Source organism: Pantherophis guttatus, chromosome 10 (genome assembly GCF_059756535.1).
Source record: "Pantherophis guttatus breed Tessera chromosome 10, ASM5975653v1, whole genome shotgun sequence".
In the NCBI taxonomy this organism is placed as follows: domain Eukaryota; kingdom Metazoa; phylum Chordata; class Lepidosauria; order Squamata; family Colubridae; genus Pantherophis; species Pantherophis guttatus.
Genome location: NC_142072.1, coordinates 5,081,185 through 5,101,032, shown reverse-complemented (window position 1 = coordinate 5,101,032; position 19,848 = coordinate 5,081,185). Strand labels below are relative to the sequence as shown.

General features: G+C 43.4%; 1 protein-coding gene across 5 annotated transcripts; it reads left to right on the top strand.

Annotated features, from left to right (window-relative positions):
• The first annotated feature begins 11,915 nt into the window (after positions 1-11,915).
• ZNF574 (zinc finger protein 574) lies at positions 11,916-17,771 on the top strand. Of its 5 annotated transcripts, none has more exons than XM_060693854.2 (3): positions 11,916-11,958; positions 12,701-12,823; positions 14,368-17,771. In XM_060693854.2, the coding sequence occupies exon 3, from the start codon at positions 14,391-14,393 to the stop codon at positions 17,085-17,087; it is 2,697 nt and encodes an 898-aa protein (XP_060549837.2). In that variant the 5' UTR covers positions 11,916-11,958; positions 12,701-12,823; positions 14,368-14,390; the 3' UTR covers positions 17,088-17,771. The 5 variants fall into 5 exon arrangements, with proteins under 5 accessions (XP_060549837.2, XP_034293881.2, XP_087732991.1 ...); XM_034437990.3 differs by having other exon boundaries at positions 11,929-12,005; XM_087876865.1 differs by having other exon boundaries at positions 11,933-11,970.
• The last annotated feature ends 2,077 nt before the right edge of the window (positions 17,772-19,848 follow it).

Sequence of the window (19,848 nt, the reverse complement as noted above, 5' to 3'; positions counted from 1 at the left end):
CCTTTGGCATTCATTTGTTTTTCCCCTCTGCAAAAGGTGACAGTCGATGGTCTGTTTGATTTTTTTTAATGATTTATCTTTTTTTTTTCATCTGCTCGTTTCCTGGACAGTATCAGAAGGGAAACCAATAAATGGGGATATTTTTTTTGTAAAAAAAAAAAAAAGAAAAAGAAAAAAAATACTTTTAAAAGAACCTTTAAAAATCCTTAAGGGGAATACAGATCTCACACCAAAAATCACCAGTTCTAGCTTCACCCAAAGCTTTTTACAAACTTTTCTATCTTCAGTGTCTGGTCGAATGTCTTTCAAAATGCTTTTATTTATTCTTATTTATTCTTTCTCTTTTCCTTGGATCCGGAAAGGGTTGGGCAGGAAAAGAATGGATTGATTTAATTTCAGGATCTTCCTATAAATATTTTCTTTATTTTTTAAATGGTTAACAAATGTTTCTGCTTTTTTTGCGCTCTCTCTCTTTTTTTTTTTCTTAAATGAAACAAATAAGAAGCTTTATACAAATAGGGGGATTCTTATAAGAAATGAAGGCTAGGATTTTCAAAGGCAATAATGAAAATCAGACACCGGGTTCCCACTCTGGAAACTGGTTTCTCGATTATTGTCCTGCAATGAGTTATCTTTTAAAATTATTTCTGCTCCTTCTTGTTTGCAAAGAGGTTATTTGATTAATCAGCCCAGGGATAGGCTCCACCAAAGGAGTTGGTGATCAAAAAATTCAGATTACTTGCCAGCTAAAATCTATATTGCCAGTAGTTCTCTGGGGCTTGAAGCAAGAAGAAGGTGGGGAACCATTTTACAAAATTTCTTTGTTGAAGACTCTCCTCCTGAGATATGGATACACATTGCAAGCATTTAGTGCATCAAAACCCAGATATTTGCAATGCCTGTTTCTGTCTCTCAAAAAAAACTCCCTCACTCCTACAGTAAGGATGAAGGAGTTACATCCGGTTGGAATTACTTTATTACTATTAGCAGGGCTACTCAGAGGGTATATAACGTAAGTACTTTTTGCAGGACAAGAGGCATTATTGAAAGTCACAGTCTTCAAATTTTTAAGGATGGACAGCACTAAATCTATGCTTTTTTTCTATCGGCTTGAACCTTTTCTTTGCCAGTTTTAATTTTCTATTGAGCTTAGCGGGGGGGGGGGGGGAATTGTTTTTAATTGGTTTTGCCTGGGGTTAGTATCAGGGGTTATTTTTCTGAAAACGGGATGTGTGGTTTTTTATTTTTATTGTTATTATTATTTTTATAGCTGTGTTCTGAAAAAAAAAATACTCATATTCCAGTGCCTGACAAAAACCAAAACAAAAAAAATGGGAATTTCAGCATTCTTTACATTTTTCAGAAAAAAAAACCAAAAATTGATAGACATCACTACAGAAAACACCAAAATGAAGACCACTGGGGAATATAAATAAAAGCAAAGACAGAAGAGGGATAAAAAAAAAATCTTCTCAAGAAAGTGGGTATCACAGAGACTCGGAGGCGAGAGAAACTTTTAACCAAAAAGAACCAACCACGCGAACAAAAGAAGCTAAAATGAATAACCACAAGAAACTTTTAAATGAAGAAGAAAGGATGAAAAAAATGTGTGGGAATAAAAGGGACATCTTTACTTTCTCTGGTTAAGACAAAATGGCTCAACCGTCTTTCTCTGTCCTGATTAAAAAAAAAAATACCTCATGGAAAGTTGTGTTGAGAAGCCAAGATTTTATAAATGGCAAAGAGACAAATAAGTAAAACCAAATCAACTGAAGTGGGAGGGCAAGATCAGAAGATCCTGTGACTTTCTCCCAGAAGTCTAGAAAGCTTTAAAAATGGCTTCTCAAAACACTGATTTTATTTTATTTTTTAAACTTCTTTTTTTTGTACATTTATTTTCTTGGTCTTTGGTTTCATTTTAAACTGGATGGTTTGGGATCTTTTTTTATATATGTTGAGTGGGTTAATTGATGTTTTGGGGGCTCTTTGAATGTTTGTCGTTTATTTTCAAACTCCTGCGAACCAAAGTTTTGCTGTTGCAGAGAAGGAAGTTAGCCATGGCATACTGCGATCTGGTAGAAAACAAAAAAAACCAAACCAAAAGGACAGAGTTAAAAAAAAAAAAGATAAACAAGCAAACAAAAAAAGTACTTTGAACCTTTCTTAAAGGACAGAAACAAAAAACCCTCAACCTCATTTTATCTTCTGCTTTTGCTGTGCTCTAACGTTCAGGTGGGTTTGAGATAACAAAAGAAAAAAAAATACTGTGAAACTTTCCAAAAACAGAAACAAATCAACAACAAAACAAAACAAAACAAAAACCCAGAAAACACCTAGTTTAAAAGACTGACTTGAAAAAAAGGAAAAGTTTTCATCCCATTCTGTGCGTGAGTGAGAGAGAAACGCCAAGTATTTATTCAGCCCTTTTACGATTTTCAGTTATGGTATAATGGTGGACATCTGAGGGAAAAAAAAAACATTGGAGAGAAATATTTCTCTCTCTTTCTCTCCCTTTCTCTCTCTCTCTTTCTCTCTCTCTCTCTCTCTCTCTCGTGCTACTGAACGTGTTTCTAGGTGGAATGTAACTGTTTTAGTGATCTTTGTTATTTTCCTTTCATTTTTACTTTTTTTGGGGGGGTATCTATTTTTTTTTAATAGAGAAAATTCTATGTTCCGCTTTATCGCTTCTTACTGTATTAAGAAAAAAAAGACAAAAAACAAACGCTAAAGGTTTGCAACAAAAAAAAAGATAAAAAAGGGAAAAAAGGAAACAAAAAACAAACAAAAAAAAAATACCAAAAACCAAAATGTGTTTTTTTTTTCTTTAAAAAAAAAAAAAAAGAATTGATTCTAGACCAAAAATGACCCTATCTCCATGCATGGAGCTGAGTGGTGGCTGAATGGCGTGGAGGGAAAAATTTTATAGGGCAAGTAAGATTTTTATAGGGCAAGTAAGGATGTTGGGAAGTAGGTTAGATTGCTGTCAACCTGGAGATGAGGAGGAGCAGCAGCTGTTTCAGAAAGATGAAAAAGGTTTGAAAAAGGGGGTGCCTGGTAATTGCTCCCTCTTTTGCCTTCAAAAAACCAGCCAAAGGTTTGACCGGAGTGAGACAGAAGAAAATATATATACACAAGCAGGTTGTAGATATGATACCTCTTTTTAAAGGTTGGCTTTAGCTTTAGGAAAGGAAATATGGGAGAGACATCTAAACCACGGGGGACATCGCTCTCTCCCCCTTCCCTCCCAAATGGCTGATTATATAAGATGTGAAACATAAAAACTAATTTTGCTGTAGGGATGCTTGAGGTTGATGGAGCCAGAGCTAAAAAATGCCTGATCTTTAGTTTTAAATTGGCCGATGATTTTATTGATAGGTCAAAAGTCCATAACCAACTGTACCTCTCTAGTCCACATACTTCTTCAACTGGCTGGTTTTTAAGAAAAAAAAGAAGATGCTTAAAAAATAGCTGCATCTTTCTGTTCTGCTGAGCTCCCCCACTCCTAGGAGTTTTAGAAGGAGGAAGGAAATAAAAGCAAAACCAAAGCTGTCAAACCAAATATTTGCTCACATGCCTCCGTGCCAGTGCCTGTCCCAGGGTTGGGTGGGGGGCACGAGGGAGGGAGACAGGCTAACCACCCCCCCTCCCTCTCCTTACAGTGCCAAGACATCCACCACAAGGCTCTTTGGAGATAGCCCGCCATATACCTCATATACTTTAATGATAAACCAAATAGAAAAGCTTTATTAAGGGTGTGTGCCGTACAGGTCTGTTTGGGGCGGTGGGGGAAATCGGGCGCAGCATTCCTCTCAGCCCCATGGTGCGAAACCATCCGTAGGACAGCCCAGGTCCAATGAAATCTGATCTATTAAGCTTCTAGGGTTCCGGGGGTGACGTTTCATCTGGAAAAAGGACGACGTGGTTAGGATGGAACCGTGACAAGGACTGAAGACTGCATCCACAAAGACGTGAGAAAGAAGGAAAAAGAAAAAGAATTTAAAAAAAAGACACACTAGGGGCTGGACATTGCTCTGCGTGGGCCTCGCTTCCCCGATGTAACTGGCACTTTGTACATCAGGGTTAAACTGGAGGATAGCTGGAATTCAGCTGTGATGCAAGAGCATTTTTTTGTATCGAAGAAAGTTGAAGCTGGGCTTTTTTGTTTCTAGCTGGGACACGAATCTCCCTTTAGAAACCTTGACGGACCATATTCGGGTCCAATTGGAAGGTCTTCTGCCTTCCATGAACTGGCTTCTCCAGGTTGCTCTCTTATCAACTCTGACCGGTGTTGAGGTTAATGTGAAAAAAAGGGAATCTCGTTTATATGCCCAGGAAAGTCGGTCAGTTTGATAGCGCCTAGAGGAGTGGATCAAATGGGCTGGCCTTTTGCATGAAGGATGCTGCACTAGAACCCAGTTTCTTGCCGACACCACCCCAACATGACTGGCCTGTTGCTGTAGCCGACCTGGGGAGCAGTGGGAAAATCGTGTGATAACTTTGCCAAAGGTAGTTAGTTCCTAGTATTCATTTTTTTTTTTTACATTTTTAATCTTCCGGGGTCTGATCCTGTCTTGTTAATTTATTTGTAACTGTGGGGCTTAGAAGTGACTTGAAAAAAAAAAATGATGATGATGATGATGATGATAATGTAACAAATATTCTGAGTGCTTTTTTAATTTGTTCTTTCATTTGGTTCTGTCGTGGTTTTGTGTTTTTTTTCCCTGTCTTTTTTTAAAATTAAAAACAAAAAAAAAACAAAATAAAAATCTTGCAACCAAAGACGAGTTGAAAAGAAGTTGAGAATCTGTTATGGTGACTTATTCGTGGCACAGAGCTTGCAGACCACAGGAGGGAAGGAAAAAATGGTGGATCAGCAACCTGGCACCTGAAAAGAGTGTTCTGTCCGCAGATACATCTTCGCCAACCAGTTAGGCCCCAAAGGTATTACTGGAAGATAATGTGATCTACAGCCGATTGCTTTCTTTGCCTTCTAATATAAGGGTACAGGACAGGTAGTCCTTGACTTATAACCATGATTGAGACCGTTGCTAAGCAAGGTGATTGTTAAATAAGTTGTGCCCGATTTCACAACCTTTTTTTTTTTTTGCTATGGTCATTAAGCAAATCATCTGAAGCACACAGTCATTAAATGAATTTGCATGCCCCCATTGACCTTGCTTTTCAGAAGCCGGCTGTGAAGTTCACAAATGTCAATCATATAATCCCAGGATGTTGCAGCTGTCATAAATCCACACGAGTTTCCAAGGGCCTGAATTTTGATCATGTGACCACAGGGATGCTGTAATGGTTGTAAGTACAAGGACTGGGCGTCTCTTCTTCAGTGCTGTCATAACTGAACAGTCTCTAAATGAATGGTTGTAAGTTGAGGACTACCTGCATATATTGTGATTTACCACTTCCATTACTGTGACGGATCTTTTCATGAGAACAATAGTGCTTATAACGTCTCCACATTCCAAATGTGGTCATTCGTCCAAAACTCTTCTGGACCCCTATTCTAAAAGATCAAACGTATTGGAGGGAGGAAAAGGCTGCCAATCTTACCTCCCATCATTGACTACTGATGTTCTCAGTTGCTATGCTGCTCTATCCAAATGTTCCCATTAAGCCATTTAGCAGCATTGCCCCTAATCTTTTGCGTGACATTTCTTTCCTTTTTTGCTGCAAAACCAACTGAGGATAGATAGTGGAGCTGAAGAGCGGAGGCTGACTTGGCACTCCTGCATTGGGTACCTGGAGAAAGAGGGCTCTTTGGCTAGTCCAAGTTCTTGCAACAGCTGTAGTGGGATAAGGGTGGACCTTAGCAAAGGGGCCCTCAGCATTTAGGAACTGTGGCTTTGTAAAAATGTCCAGAAAGAGAATTTTAGAAGGACAGCTGTTGGCAACAAAAGAAAACAGAGATAGAAATAAAATTATTGTCTACATTCTTGGTTATTTCAGATTAGATCTGAAGGGAACGAGCTTTGAAAATATGTCCTTTTATACATAAAAACAGACCTAATTATTTCTCTAAATCTCTACCAAATTCTGTACCCAGGTCAAATTTCCATTTTGGCATATGATGCCGTGTTGGTGTATGACAAATTCAAAAGTTGTTTAACAAGCATACAAACGCCACCGTACCATTTTAACTGTTCTGCAGGGCTCTCTAAACAGGTTTTGTAATTCACCATCGCACCCAGTTCTAAACTATTTGTCATAAATTACATATCCTGATTTCTGGAAACCCAAATTGTGGTTGCTGGGTTTTATATGTTGTATTGTAGACAGTTCCCATTAGCTGTACACTTTGTTTAAAGAACTGGGAGTATTAAATCATCCAGTTTGGTGTAGTGGTCAAAGGCATCAGGCTAGAAACCAGGGGACTGCGAGTTCTAGTCCTATTTTAGTCAAATACCAGCTGGGTATGACCTTCAGCCAGTAGCCCTCTCTCAGCCCCAGGAAGGAGGCAATGGCTAACCAGGTCCAAAAATATATTGTCAGGAAAATCAGTTGCCAAGAATCAATACTGACTCAAAGGAACTATATATATATATATGTGAGGTAAAATCATGTGCACGTTCACTACTTATGCCCTTATATTAACTGTTTTTTAAAATGTCCCTTATGCAAGCGGATAAGTGGATTCGTACAAAATTAAGGCAGAAATTTCTATATAGAGCATAGACATTTTTTTTTCTGTCTCTTGTTATAGGAAAGATTGTGCTGAACAATCATCTTTTCAGTCCCATGTCTAACTCTAGCTGCAGTTTCAGTGGTTTCCAGGGCTCCATCTGACCTTTTGAGGGCATAACAAAGGCTTTCGTATTATTCCTGACCTACCATCTTTTTGGTCACTCGCCTTTTAAAGAAAAACCCAGTTAGTGACTTGGCTAAATCTTTACATGGCAGTATTTTATAAGCTTTCTTTAAAAAAAAAATAAAGAAAAGTATCTTTTAAAGTAAGCTCCAATTGTAGCATTGGCATTTGTAGTATGAATTAAAGTCGTACCAAAGGATTAGTCTGTGTTTAATTTTAAAAGTTTCTTCCTTAGATAGCTAGCGTTTTCCTTCTTTTTATTGCTTAGGTAGACATTAGCAATTCATTGTTTATCAATTAGTCAATTTCTCTTTCCTGCTGAGGTTTGGGGATTAATAACTGGCTTCCTTTAACTCCCCCCCCTTTATTGTGAAAAGGCAGTTTTTCATTATAAAACAAAGAGGAAAAAAATAAAAGAAACAAGTAATTAAAGCTGCCATCTCCCCCTTTGTGGAGAACAGAAGCACTCTAATTAAGTGGTAAATCACCACTAATCCCTCAACAAACTGAACAGAAGAGCAATGAAACAGGAACAACCTGCAAGAGGGAAACTTAATTGCAGGGAACCTTTGCTGAACTGTGCTTGCAGATGAGTAAACATTAAAAAAAAGGATCTAGTCTCTGGAGCAGCATTACGAGATAACATGAGAACGAGTTTAAATCTTGTATATCAGAGGTCCCCAACTCCTGGCCAATGGACCAGCACTGGTCTGCCACATGCCAGAAACCAGGCTTTGCAAATGACCGAAGCCCCATCCACTGGATGCAGGCAGCACATGAAACCAGGCCCCCTCTGGTCCTCTGGAAAAATCTCTCTCCACGAAACTGGTCCCTGGTACCCAAAAGGTTGGGGGCCGCTGCTGAACGTAGTAATTTTTTAATTCCACCTGCAACCAGCTGTAAAAGCAACCCAGGTCAGACATTTTCCCCAAGTTGTGTCTGCACACAAGGCCTTTGGCGTTCAACTGCCTGGCCTCAAAAACAAAATTTAGAGTTTGCTAACACGGTTTCCTATCATTTCTGCCAATTCACTTTCTTCGATTTCAATTCAGTAACACTCAGCAGTGTCTGGAAGTTCTAATTATCATGTTTCCCTGAAAACAAGACACTTATATTTTTTTGAACCCTGAAATAAACACTTGGCCTTATTGCCATGTGCTCAAAAGCCCAATTGGGCTTATTATCAGGGGATGTTTTACTTTGGGGGAAACAGGGTACCAGAAAGAATTACTGAACCCGACCAGATGGACAGTGATCAGATGCCACACTTTCATACTGGCTACACCTCTGACATTGCTTTAGTGGCTGCAGTCTGGTTGAGGGGGTAGTTTCAAACAAACAGTCCTAGTGGCAGAACCTGTTACTATTCTGTGTTCTTATGCTCTTGAGGCAGATCGGAAGTAAACTAGGAGTCCCCGTGGTCCGCGGCCCAATGTCAAGTCATGGCCCCTTGGGAACCGGGCCGCACAAGCAGTGGGCAAGCACATGAGCGCACAAAGCTGCATTTGTGCAATCACCATGTGCAAAACCAATGCCTCTCTTCCCCCTCTTGCCGCCACTGCCAGTCCGCAGAAGTAGAAAGGTTGAGGACTGCTGATTAAGTGCAGGCAATCGTTCCCTATTTCATCTTCTGCCCCACCACCAAATAAGACCTAGATGCATTTAGGATCTGCTTGAGATTGAGAACACGGAGACACACATTTTGGATCAGTATGCAAAGTGGAACAGATGATCAAGTGCATTGCTCATCGTAAAAGCACTTGAAGAGAAAAATGGATTTTGGAGGGAAAGGAGTCAACACCGTCACACCCGGTGCATGTAATTTGCAAGTTATTCATAAATCCTCCACACCCGATGTGCTCTTTTCGTAGACGGTTCTCACCAACAGAGGATTAACGGATTGGGTTGTCTTTCAGGCCAAGGCGCTAGAGAAGCTGGTGAGGACCGTGGTAGACAAGCCTCCTTATCTGTTCAGCCAACAAATTCTGAGCCTGCTGTAACATAGCAGCTGCATATCTTGTTGTTAGTGTTTTTCTACAGGCTGGCTTGAGAATGAGGTGGGAAATAGGGTGTGTGATAGACAAATTCTTCAATGAAACGATCTACAACCATGGGAGGAATGCATGGGAAATTTCATTCCACTGGCTTGTGAAGCATATAACGAGAGCATAGAAATAAGGTTGCTATGTCTGAAATTGATGTTTCCTGTGGTTTCTGAAGTGCTATGCTGGCTTGCTAATGGAGATTTGTAACTGGAATGTGTGTATTTAGCAGCAGAGTCACAGTAGTGTGATGGTGTGGTAGACTGCAGTGTTAGGAGGACAAGTTGGAGCATGCATCACGTATTTCAGGAGTGAGTGAGACAGTTAACACACTGATAAGACAATGCGTGTGTAGATCCAACTTCTGTTCCACTACTATTTTAATACTACATAATCTTTGCAGTAACAAATGTCAGTCTCCACCTATAGTCACCTGATCCAAAATAACAAAATGCTTGCATCGTTAATATTTATACAGAACTGAGAATCTTTTTTCAAAAAAATATCAACAACAAAGGATTGACGATTCCTACTCCTCAAGAAAGAACAAAAATATAAATGGATGGATTGGATCAAAAGAAAGAAAATGTTAATAGCTACGCTGCAGTTTCAATAAGACTCCGTGGAAGTTTTCTGATCGACTCAATTGGAAGTAGCCCCAAGATTGGGGTTAAAAAAGTCAGAATGGTGGCCATGATGGTGCACCCAAATCCCAATACTATCAAGTGGTAGGGAAATGAATCTAGTATATAGCTGCCCAGAGTCGTTTTGAAACAAGATGGATGGCAAATAAACTTAAGAAGTATATTAATATATCCTAGTTGATTGGTAAGAAACAACTGCTAAGTATCTCTTTCTCTGCCTTAGAAGATCTGCAATTAGTGTTTCTCATGGTGTTTCTTCACCAAGTCAGTTCTTCAGATTTCCCTTTCCAATCTTTCCTTCTCTAAACAGTCCCTTTGCTCACTTTCCTTCCATCTTCTTCTTTTTTGAGAGACAGCTTTCTTTCTCCCTTCGTCTTCTCTTTCACCCATCATTTTTCTTTCCTCTGTTGGAAGAAATATCCTTCTGGGTTCAGTTCCAAGTGGGGAAAAAGACACTGGAAACATGGAGACTGCTTGGAAAGATGGTTTAATGGTGGACAGGATCACATGGTTTTAGTTCCTGAACAGAAAAGGGCCGAGATGCTGAGAGTCCGTGGGTTTTATACCCTCTCTGGCTTTGAACTTCCTGGGGCCCAGGAAGAGTATCCTGATTGGTTGCTGTCAGAGGCCATAGCTAGCCTTGCTGGCTGATGTAATCTCCCCAGGTGCCATGTGGGGAGTTTCTATTGTTAGGTGGGTCCTATTGTGTTGCAGATGATGGCCCATTGACAAAGTTGGGGGGGGGGCAGTGGTGGGATTCAAATAATTTAACAACCGGTTCTCTGCCCTAATGTCCATCTGGGTTCAGTTCCAAGTGGGGAGAAAGACACTGGAAACTGCTTGATGGTGGACCAGTGGTGTGACTTAGTGGGCGTGGCAGGGGAAGAATACTGCAAAATCTCCATTCCCACCTCACATCAGGGGAAGGATACTGCAAAATCCCCATTCCCTCCCCACTCCTGAGGGAAGGATATTGCAAAATCTTCATTCCCACCCCACTCTGGGGCCAGCCAGAGATGATATTTGCCGGTTCTCCAAACTGCTCAAAATTTCCATTATGGGTTCTCCAGAACCTGTCAGAATCTGCTGAATTTCACCCCTGGACCACATGGTTTTGAGGTCCTGGGCAAAAAAGCACATGGGTGAGAGACAAAAAGAGATTTATTCCCTCTGTTGGGCTTTGAATTTGACCTTGTATCCTGATTGGTTGTCAGACTCTCATGGGGCCATGCAAGGGTAACTTTGTAGATTGTCTTTTGAGTCCCAGGCTTGGTTGAGCCTTGCTGGGTGATGCAATCTCCCCAGGTGCCATGTGGTGAGTTCTGTTGCTAGATGGGTAGAGGGCTAATCCTATCTTTGTTGGATCTAGGGTGAGGGCATTTGCTTATGAATAGACCTAGAGTATCTCTTTATCTCTTCAGTGCTGGCATATGCTGTGGGCTATTGAGAGTGTGGGGGCTATTAAGAGTGAGTCTGCTTCCTGCCTCAAAAACATGTTTCTCCATTTCTCATCCAGGGAGGTATTACATTTTGCCTTTTTAATATTTCCTAGAATATTTCATTCTTCTAGGAGAGGGGTGGGTGCTACCTTCCTGCAACAGAATCTATCTTCCTTCCTTTTCCTCCAAGTTCAGAACTGCAGCTGGAGAACATAAAGGGGAAACATCTGCCCAAAGGTCTTCTTTATGGAATTTATCTTCTTTCCTCCAAGTCAGTGTTTCTTTCTCACAGCTTGGCAACTTGAAGACGTGCAGACTTCAACTCCCAACATTCCCCAGGCAGCACAGCACAGATGTAGCAATTCATTGGTTCATAATTCAAGATCTATTTAACTTGTACATATTTTAATCTTGTATATTTCATGTCATACAGTATGCCCTATTTTAACTGTGATGCTTCTGAGACGAATAAATAAGTTCATAATTCATAATAAAACACTGTTTGACGCATTAAGGCGTCAAAGGTCTGGGGAGAATTTCTGAGGCGAGATAAATTTCCTGTATGAAAAAAAATAAAAATAAAATAATATATAATCTATCTATCTATCTATCATCTATCTATCTATCGCGCTCAATCATTCCTCCCATCGCTGAGGGAACCATTAGCTTCTTCACACTCGCCCAGCACCTTGGTTCAGTCCAACTGCCACTCTCGTTCCCCCTTTTTATGCCCCACCCCCCCGCCTGCTCACGTTGGTACAGCCCAGCCGGCCGGTTCCCTCGCTTTTCCTTTTCGCCCCGCCCACCTTTCTCAAGGGGAAAGGGAGCCGCCTGGCTCGAGCCTCGCCGCGACGTCATTGTGACGTCGCCCTATGCGAATCCCGACGGCTTCGGGCAAAGGCTCGCGCGCCGCGCACCAAGGGGGCCGCCGATTGGCCGGAGGTTGAGTAAGCCGCCTCCGGATTGGCTGCGCCCTGTAATCCAATAGAGAGACGGTTTGCTCGACCAGGAGGGTGAGCGAGAAGGTTGGGCTGTGGGGGACAGAAGGGAGGAAAAAAAGGTGAGGGGAGGGGGACTGGGGGAGAGCGCCCCTAGTGCAGGGGGGAGCTAAGGGGGAGGGAGACGAGGGGAGGCTGGAGCCCTCCCCACCCTTTATGGGGGGGGAGAGCGGCGGAGCAGACGGGCCTCCACCCCCCCTCCCGCCGGGGTGGGGGAGGGGAGCCCGGAGCCCGCAACGTGAGAGGATGTGAGAGATAAAAGGGGGGGAGGGGTATTAGGTGTTTTCCCCTCCCAACTTGCAATGCTGTGGGAGGGGAGAGCCTCCTGGCGCATGGGAGGGGTTGACCTCCGTGAGGGGGGGGGGTGAAAGGGAAAAGAATGTGTATTATGGGGTGGGGTGGGGGGCTACGGGCCCCAGGACAGGGGTGCGATTGGGGTGTGGGGGTGTTGCATCTGAGGACGTGGCTTCCCATCCCTGGAACTGCCCTGCCAGAAATGAGGGAACCTCCATTGTATGGGATCTGGGGGAACGGGGGGGGGGGTTGTTCTTCGTTGCAGAGGAAGCAAGGAGGTTTGTCTGGGAAAGTGAGGGTGAAGGGGGACGCCTGAGGTAGGCCTTCTGCTTCATCCTTGTAGCTGAAGAATTAAAGGCTTGAAGGAGGAGTGGGGCTCCTTCCTTCTGAAGGGCGGGTGGCTCAAAAGCTGGGACCTGAGGTGGATGAAAATGATCTGCAACCTCTGCTGTCTTCTTTGTAGTCTTTTAAAACTCCCAAGTCTTTCAGAAAGGATCTTCCGCTCCGAAACGTGGTGCATGTTGCTGACAGAAGCCAGACTGGATGAATTTCTAAGGCCTAAAGTCCTTGAATTTAGGCCTGGAAGGTATGTGAGAGAAAACTAGATGAAACTCTGTTGGCTAAACCACATTGGAGCATTGGGCATGCTGTCTGGGCATTGTTCTTTAAAAGGACAGAGAGAAGTTGAAATGGAGTGCCGGAGAATTGCTATTAAAGTTGATAAGGATCTGGAAACCAACATTAAAAAGAATTGGATTGGTTTAGTTGGAAGAAAATACTACATACAGTAAGGGGAGATGAGATAGTGGCGAACAATTAAAGGATGCAGTGTCCAAGAAAACAAGAATAGGAGAAAGACCAAGGGGTTGAAATTAGATTCTGGCTGAATATTAGATATAATTTCTGTGTTGTAAGAAATGTTTAGAAAAGTTAGTCTACTCTAGAGCAGTGCTAGGGCCGTCCTTGTTAGTAGCTGTCAAATGAGGACTCCCACTTGCCTGAGATGATTTAATAACTTTCTCTTCAGTTTATGATTTCCTGAGGCTCGAGAAAATAAAGGCAAAAGAAGAGAGACGAGAACCTTGTGGTCCATTTAAATAGAGCTATTTAAATTCATTTGCCAATTTAGAAATTTCCTTTTGCAGCTTTTTGCAATCCCATGAGTTTTTATCATCCTGAATAATTTAGTATAATCCTGAAATTGGATTGGCATTCAGATTGATTTTTACTCTGTGCCAAAAATATTTATTTTTTACTGTTTTACTTTTTTTATGCTTCATGATGTACACTGCCCTGAGCTACTTATTGAGATGGGCGGCTGTAGAAATCAAATAAATATTGCGGGAGAATCCCAAACTAAGGAACAATATGCTTAATGAGAGAGAGAGACAGTGTCAGTCTCAGTAGATAATATGGGAGAAGGCAGATAAATTATCTGAACAGGAATCAAATAATGTTCTCTTTTCTTAATTGCATGGTTACTTTCTGAAAGTCCTTGTTGTTACAAAGAAGTGACATCTTTAATATTTAATTTTTCATATCCTGAAGCAAGAATGAATAGAAGTAAGCCTTCAAACCTAATAAGATAAACCAAACAACCCTTTCAAATAAACCAGGTGATAATTAACATTTTCTCCTTTAACCAACTTGCAGCCTGTAGTTGATTGATGAAGACTAGAATTCCACACACTCTTATTTGACAGTAATCTCCAGTGGGACAGTCCACGTTGGATGGTGCTGCTTGCTATTTTTGCTTTACAACTCAAATTTCTTGCTGCGGAATTTGCCAATGAGCTTTTGACTGTCTGTTTCATGATAGGTATAATGTAGGAGACAGATGTTACTTGTTAAAAAAAAAAGATTATCAATTGAACAAGAAAGGTTTATTTTTTTGTTTAAAAAGGATAGATTCCTTTATCACAGCACTTTGCAATTCTATCTGAAAAAAATGCTTCTGAGTAGCTTCCTGCCACCCATGGATTTGAAAGTGCTTGCATTACAAATGGCCCTTTTAAAAGTCTGAGGGCGCTTTTAAAATAACTTAAGTGTTTGTTCTCATCAATCGATGTTCCAAGCACAGTCTCAACCAATCAGCTCCCTAATTTTTCCCCTCTCTCTTTCTCTTCCCAGTACACTGGGAGCCATCTTTCGCGATGGCCGAATCAGCAGAAGAAACTCTGTTGTATGTAGAGCACCGCTATGTCTGCTCAGAGTGCAGCCAGCAGTTTAGTTCCTTAGAGGATGCTTTGGTGCATCAGCAGAGCCACATGTGCTCCCAAGAGCAGCAGTATGAAGTAGTCGGGCTGGCAGAAGCTGGGTTGATGGCAAGTGGCGAGGCTGGTCTCTATCAAGCAGTGACTGTGCAGGAAAGCCAGTACCAATGTTTGGAGTGTGGACAGATTCTCATGTCTCCAAGTCAGTTGCTTGAACATCAGGAGATGCATTTGAAGATGGTTACTCATGAACCAGAACCTTTGGTCAAACCTCTGAGTTCCAGTCAAATCCACTACGAGTGTATAGAATGCAAAGCCCTGTTTACCAGTCAGGATGTGTGGCTTGCCCACCGTCAGAGCCACCGCAAGCCACCAGAACCAGCTGCTGCTGCTGCTGCTCCTCCTCCTCCTCCACCACCACCACCACCACCTCCTCCTCCTCCTCAGAGTCAGGCCCTTGTAAACCTGGAACATTCCTACCGTAAGCCAGAGGAAGGAGGGGATTCCTGTGGAACTGTGCAGTTATTGCTCTATGAGTGTGGTGAGTGTCTCCAGCTGTTCCAGTCAACCACAGACTTCCTAGAGCATCAAGCCTCACATCAAGTGATACAGCCAACCCCAGGGACACAAATTAGGGAGTTGCCTGCTTCTTGCCCTGCAGAGACAAAAGAGTTATTGCCGCCAAATTTAATGGGCATACAAAATGGTGCTGTGCCGGCACAAATCCAGACTAGCGTCACAGCCACGGATCACAGTTACGAACTTAAAAACAACCCTGGGGAGCAGCCACCCCGTAAAGCGAAGCAGGCCGTTAAGGAGTATTTGTGCACCGAGTGTGACCAGCTATTTCCATCAGCCCATAAGCTGCAGCTGCACATGAGGAGTCACCGGCAGGGTGCCTTCAAATGCCCACTTTGTAGCAAGGTGCTGCCATCTCCAGCTGCTCTCGAGAAACATCGGGAGGAGCACAGTGGTGAGTCGCGCTTCCTCTGTGTGGAATGCGGCTTGGGCTTTGGCACCGAGGCGGTGCTGTTGTCCCATCGGCGCACCCATTCGTCAAACCCCCTGTACCGCTGCACCTGTGGCAAGACGTTCATCAACATGACCAAGTTTCTCTATCATCGGCGTTCCCACAGCGCCAATTCAGCACAGATCTACGAATTGCCTTCCTCTCCTCCTGAGGACCAGCCCCTTGAGGAAGAGCCCCCGGAAGCCTCAGAGCAATCAGAAGAAAAGCAAGAAATCATCCCTCTGGCCCTCATTTGTTCTTTGGGCACCTCCGTGGAGGGTGGCGCCCAGGAGAAAAAATCTGTTGAGTTTCAGTGCCAGATGTGTAGCAAGGCCTTTCCCAAGCAGACCCAGCTGTCGCGCCATCAGCGCTTTGCCCACAAGATGGAGCGCCGCCACAAATGCTTGACGTGCGGTAAGATGTTCAAGAAGAAGTCCCATATGCGCAACCATCTCTTGACGCATACTGGGGAAAGGCCGTACCACTGCAAGGAGTGTGGCAAAAGCTTCAATTCCCCGGCCAATTTGCAGCGCCACCGTTTGACGCACACGGGCGAGCGTCCCTATCGCTGTGACATCTGCCAAAAGTGCTTCACGCAGTCGTCCACGCTGCAGCAGCACCTCCTGGTGCATAGTCGCCACTATCCTTACAAATGCCAGGAGTGTGGCAGTGTCTTCCACCGGCCTTACCGCCTGCTTATGCACCGCTATCACCACACCGGGGAGTATCCCTACAAGTGCCAGACCTGTGGCCGTTCGTTCTTGCTTCGCCGTCTGCTGGAAGTTCACCAGTTGAGTCACACTGGCCAACAGCCACATCGCTGCACCTCTGGCTGTGGGGCTGCCTTCGTCACGGCCGAGCAGCTGAAGGAGCACAAGTGTGGCAAGATGAGTCGCCACTTCGAGTGTTCCGTGTGCGGCAAGAAGGTTGGCTCGACGGTGCAGCTGAGAGCCCACGAACGGCTGCATGGGGACATCCAGATCCCTGAAGGGATCGAGGAGGAGCTGCCGGTGCTGGAGCCACCCCCACCCCGTCCCCGTCGCCCTGCCTGCCCGAAGGCCTTTGAGTGCACCGACTGCAAGAAATTGTTCAGCACAGAGACGTCCCTGCAGGTCCACCGCCGCATCCATACCGGGGAACGTCCCTACCCTTGCCCGGATTGCGGGAAGGCCTTCCGGCAGTCCACCCACCTCAAGGATCATCGGCGCTTGCACACTGGGGAGAAGCCCTTTAAATGTGAAGAGTGTGGGAAGGCATTTACGATCGCGGTGCGGTTGGCCGAGCACAAGCGCATCCACACAGGAGAACGCCCCTACCACTGCGATGCTTGTGGGAAGGCCTACCGCTCCTTCTCCAACCTCTGGAAGCATCGTAAAATGCACCAGCAGCAGCGGCTGCAGCATGAGCAGGAAGTCATGGCCGAGGCCGTTGCTGCCGCCGCCGCAGCAGCTGCAGCTGCGACGGCAACATCCTCGGCCTCGGTGGTTTCGAGCGAACCCGTCTATGGCAACACGGTGACCATTATGGAAACCATCCCTGTGGTGGAGACCATCGAGATCTACCCAACGGATGGAGGTGTTCACTTTGAGAATATCCAGGTGGAAAATGTCCAGATTGGGGGCGTTTGAGTCAGGCTGGGGGGAGTGAAGAGGGGCAGCTGGTTTCTTGAGGTGGACTGGGAGCTGCTGCTCTTTGGCTCCCCCTTCGCAGGCTCTGGTGTTTGCCGAAACGACTCCTCCTCTCCGCCTTCTCTCCGTACTTCTGCTGCTCTCTGCATTCCTGGAATGTGATCGCATCTTTTATTTTTCCACCCGTTCTGCATATGAGCCGGGTGTCGCTTTGTCCCACCCACTACCCACTCAGATAGCCATACTGATGGCTGGGCACTCCATGCCATTCTGTGGTCTGATGCTTCCCTTCCCTTCTGGTACTGGGCCGTTTTTTCCCCTCTCAGCAGAACGAAACAATTTCTCTTCCGACTTGGGCAACCTTTGGCCCTTGCAATGCCCATGGCAACCTTCTCTACAGTTGAATCCTTCTAATGCTATTTTATTTTGTGTGTATGGGGGGGTGTTGTTGTTGTTGTTGATGATCCCCTTGCTTGGGATTGAGCTGGGTTGTAAATACCTCTTGAGTCTGCTCTCTTCATTATCGGATTCTCTCCCTGTTTGCTGTTGGTTTCCTGCTCTAAGATATCCTTCATGATCCATGATACGAATTATTATAATTATTTTGTTTCTTGCTAACTGGGCTCATTCCCATGGCTGTGGGAGCATTTTGTTATTTCATATTAAAATAAAATAGAAATGAAAGCACTTGTGATTTTTTCCCCCCTCCCAATTGAGCACTTATAGTTTTTTTTTCTGGTTTGGGAAGGAGAAGATCCCAGTCTGAGTGAAATGTAGTGAAGAATGAATAAGGTTGAATATAAAAAGAAACTACCAACCTTTGAGTTAATTTGGTAATCATTTATGTTAACTGATCACTGAAATTTTCCCAGACATATATATTTATCTGATTAGTTACTTGATGAGAAATGCTTCATTAAATAGGAAAGTGTGCCTGATTAACTGATTATTTTAAATACATAGCATTTTGAAAAGCACATTCCTCTACCTTACCCTCAAAAGATAGCGCCTGTCATAACATTTATTTAAACAGGAGGAAATTCTTGGTTGAGATTAATCAAATAAAAGATTTCCATCTGCAGAAATTTCATTCAGCCCTAAATATGTTTTTTAGAGTAAAACAATAAACAGAAACTGTTATTAAGTTTAGGAAGGAAATAATAGATTCAATATTACCTTTTCAGAGTTCAAGATAACACTAAAATGTGTCACAAAACTTTGAATGGAACAATCTATGCCCACCCCCCCCCCCCCGTGTATAATCGACTCAAATGTTAATTAGCCAAAAAGTCTTGGCTTTAACGGAAAGTAAAGAGGTGTGGCAAATGTAAAGGAAATGTCTAGTTATTGTGGAGGTTTTTCTTTCCCACCCAAGACTGGCAAAAATGTTGCTGTTGTGAATGCACCTTGAAGGGCCTTCCCTCATTTGGGGAGGAGGGCAGTTTGGCATCACGTCCACTAGGTGGGTCTGTAGACCAGAATTCTCTCCTTGAATTTTACTAAGAAATGGTTTGGCCCAGCAATCTGCTTCCAATATTAGTCAACCGAGTGGCCCAGAGGAGATCAAAAGCAGGCCAGGCATTGCCTGGTGTCTTTTCCCAACGGCACGAACTTTGAATGTGGGAATTTCATTTGAAATATAATTACCGTTCATGCTATTTGTTGTCCCACTGAAAATTTCAACACCATAGCCATTCCTAAAGAAAACTTAAAGATAGGGGCCCTGATTTATTTATTTATTTATTCATTCATTCATTCATTCATTCATTCATTCATTCATTCATTCATTTATTTATTTATTTATTGGTTAGATTTATATGCCGCCCTTCTCTGGAGACTCAGGGCGGCTTACAATGCGTTAAGCAAAAGCCTTCATACTTTTGTATATACCTGCTTAGTAGGGCTTTCGGCCCCCCCGAGCGATGTTCTATTTTAAACAAAGTCAGCTTATTTCCCCCACAATCCGGGTCCTCATTTTACCTACCTCGGAAGGATGGAAGGCTGAGTCAACCTTGAGCCTGGTGAGATTTGAACTTGCAGTAATTGCAGGCAGCTGGTGCTATTTAACAGTACTTTAGTCTGCTGTGCCACCGAGGCTCTTAATATTGAAAGATTGAAATGGGTTACAGAAATAAAGTTTAAATTAGAAACGCCCAGTCATACTTTTAAGATGAAATGGATCCTGAGGCTAAATAAAAGTCCGAAATAGGCAATACAGCCAGAAACCTGTTTCCTTTACAACCCAATATTTTCGGGAGAATTGCTCTAGGTCCGTGATGGTGAGTCTATGGCACGTGTGCAGAGCCCTCTGTGGGCACACATGCTGTCGCCAGCTGCTCTTCCAGTTTCCAGCACACACATGTGTTTTTCCTCTTCTACCCCTTCCTGTTTCCACACACAAGATGAGTGAATGTAAGTGGGAGGAGAAGGACCTCTGAATCTTGCATGGCAAGAATAGTAGAGAAAGCTTCATGCCATGGGATGCCCTAAGGTGGAAATCTTAGCGGTTAACCAGTTCCTCTTCAGTGGTTTGGCTGGCTAAGGAGCTGGCCATGGTGCTGAGGGCACCAGACAGAAAAGCACAGTCTGGTAAATATGGATCGGATCAAATAACATTTGCCTTTGGATTTTCATATAACAAGTATTCCGTTCTCCCAGGGTGGCAGAGCAACTCTTGTGCTTTTATTTTTTTGATGATACACTTTCGTTTTTGTCACAACCCGCTGGAAGGTTTCTGTTCTGGTAATTATTCTCATTCCTG

Excerpts from the sequence above, each read along its gene's own strand:
- ZNF574 (XM_060693854.2), top strand. The coding sequence starts at position 14,391 with ATGGCCGAATCAGCAGAAGAAACTCTGTTGTATGTAGAGCACCGCTAT.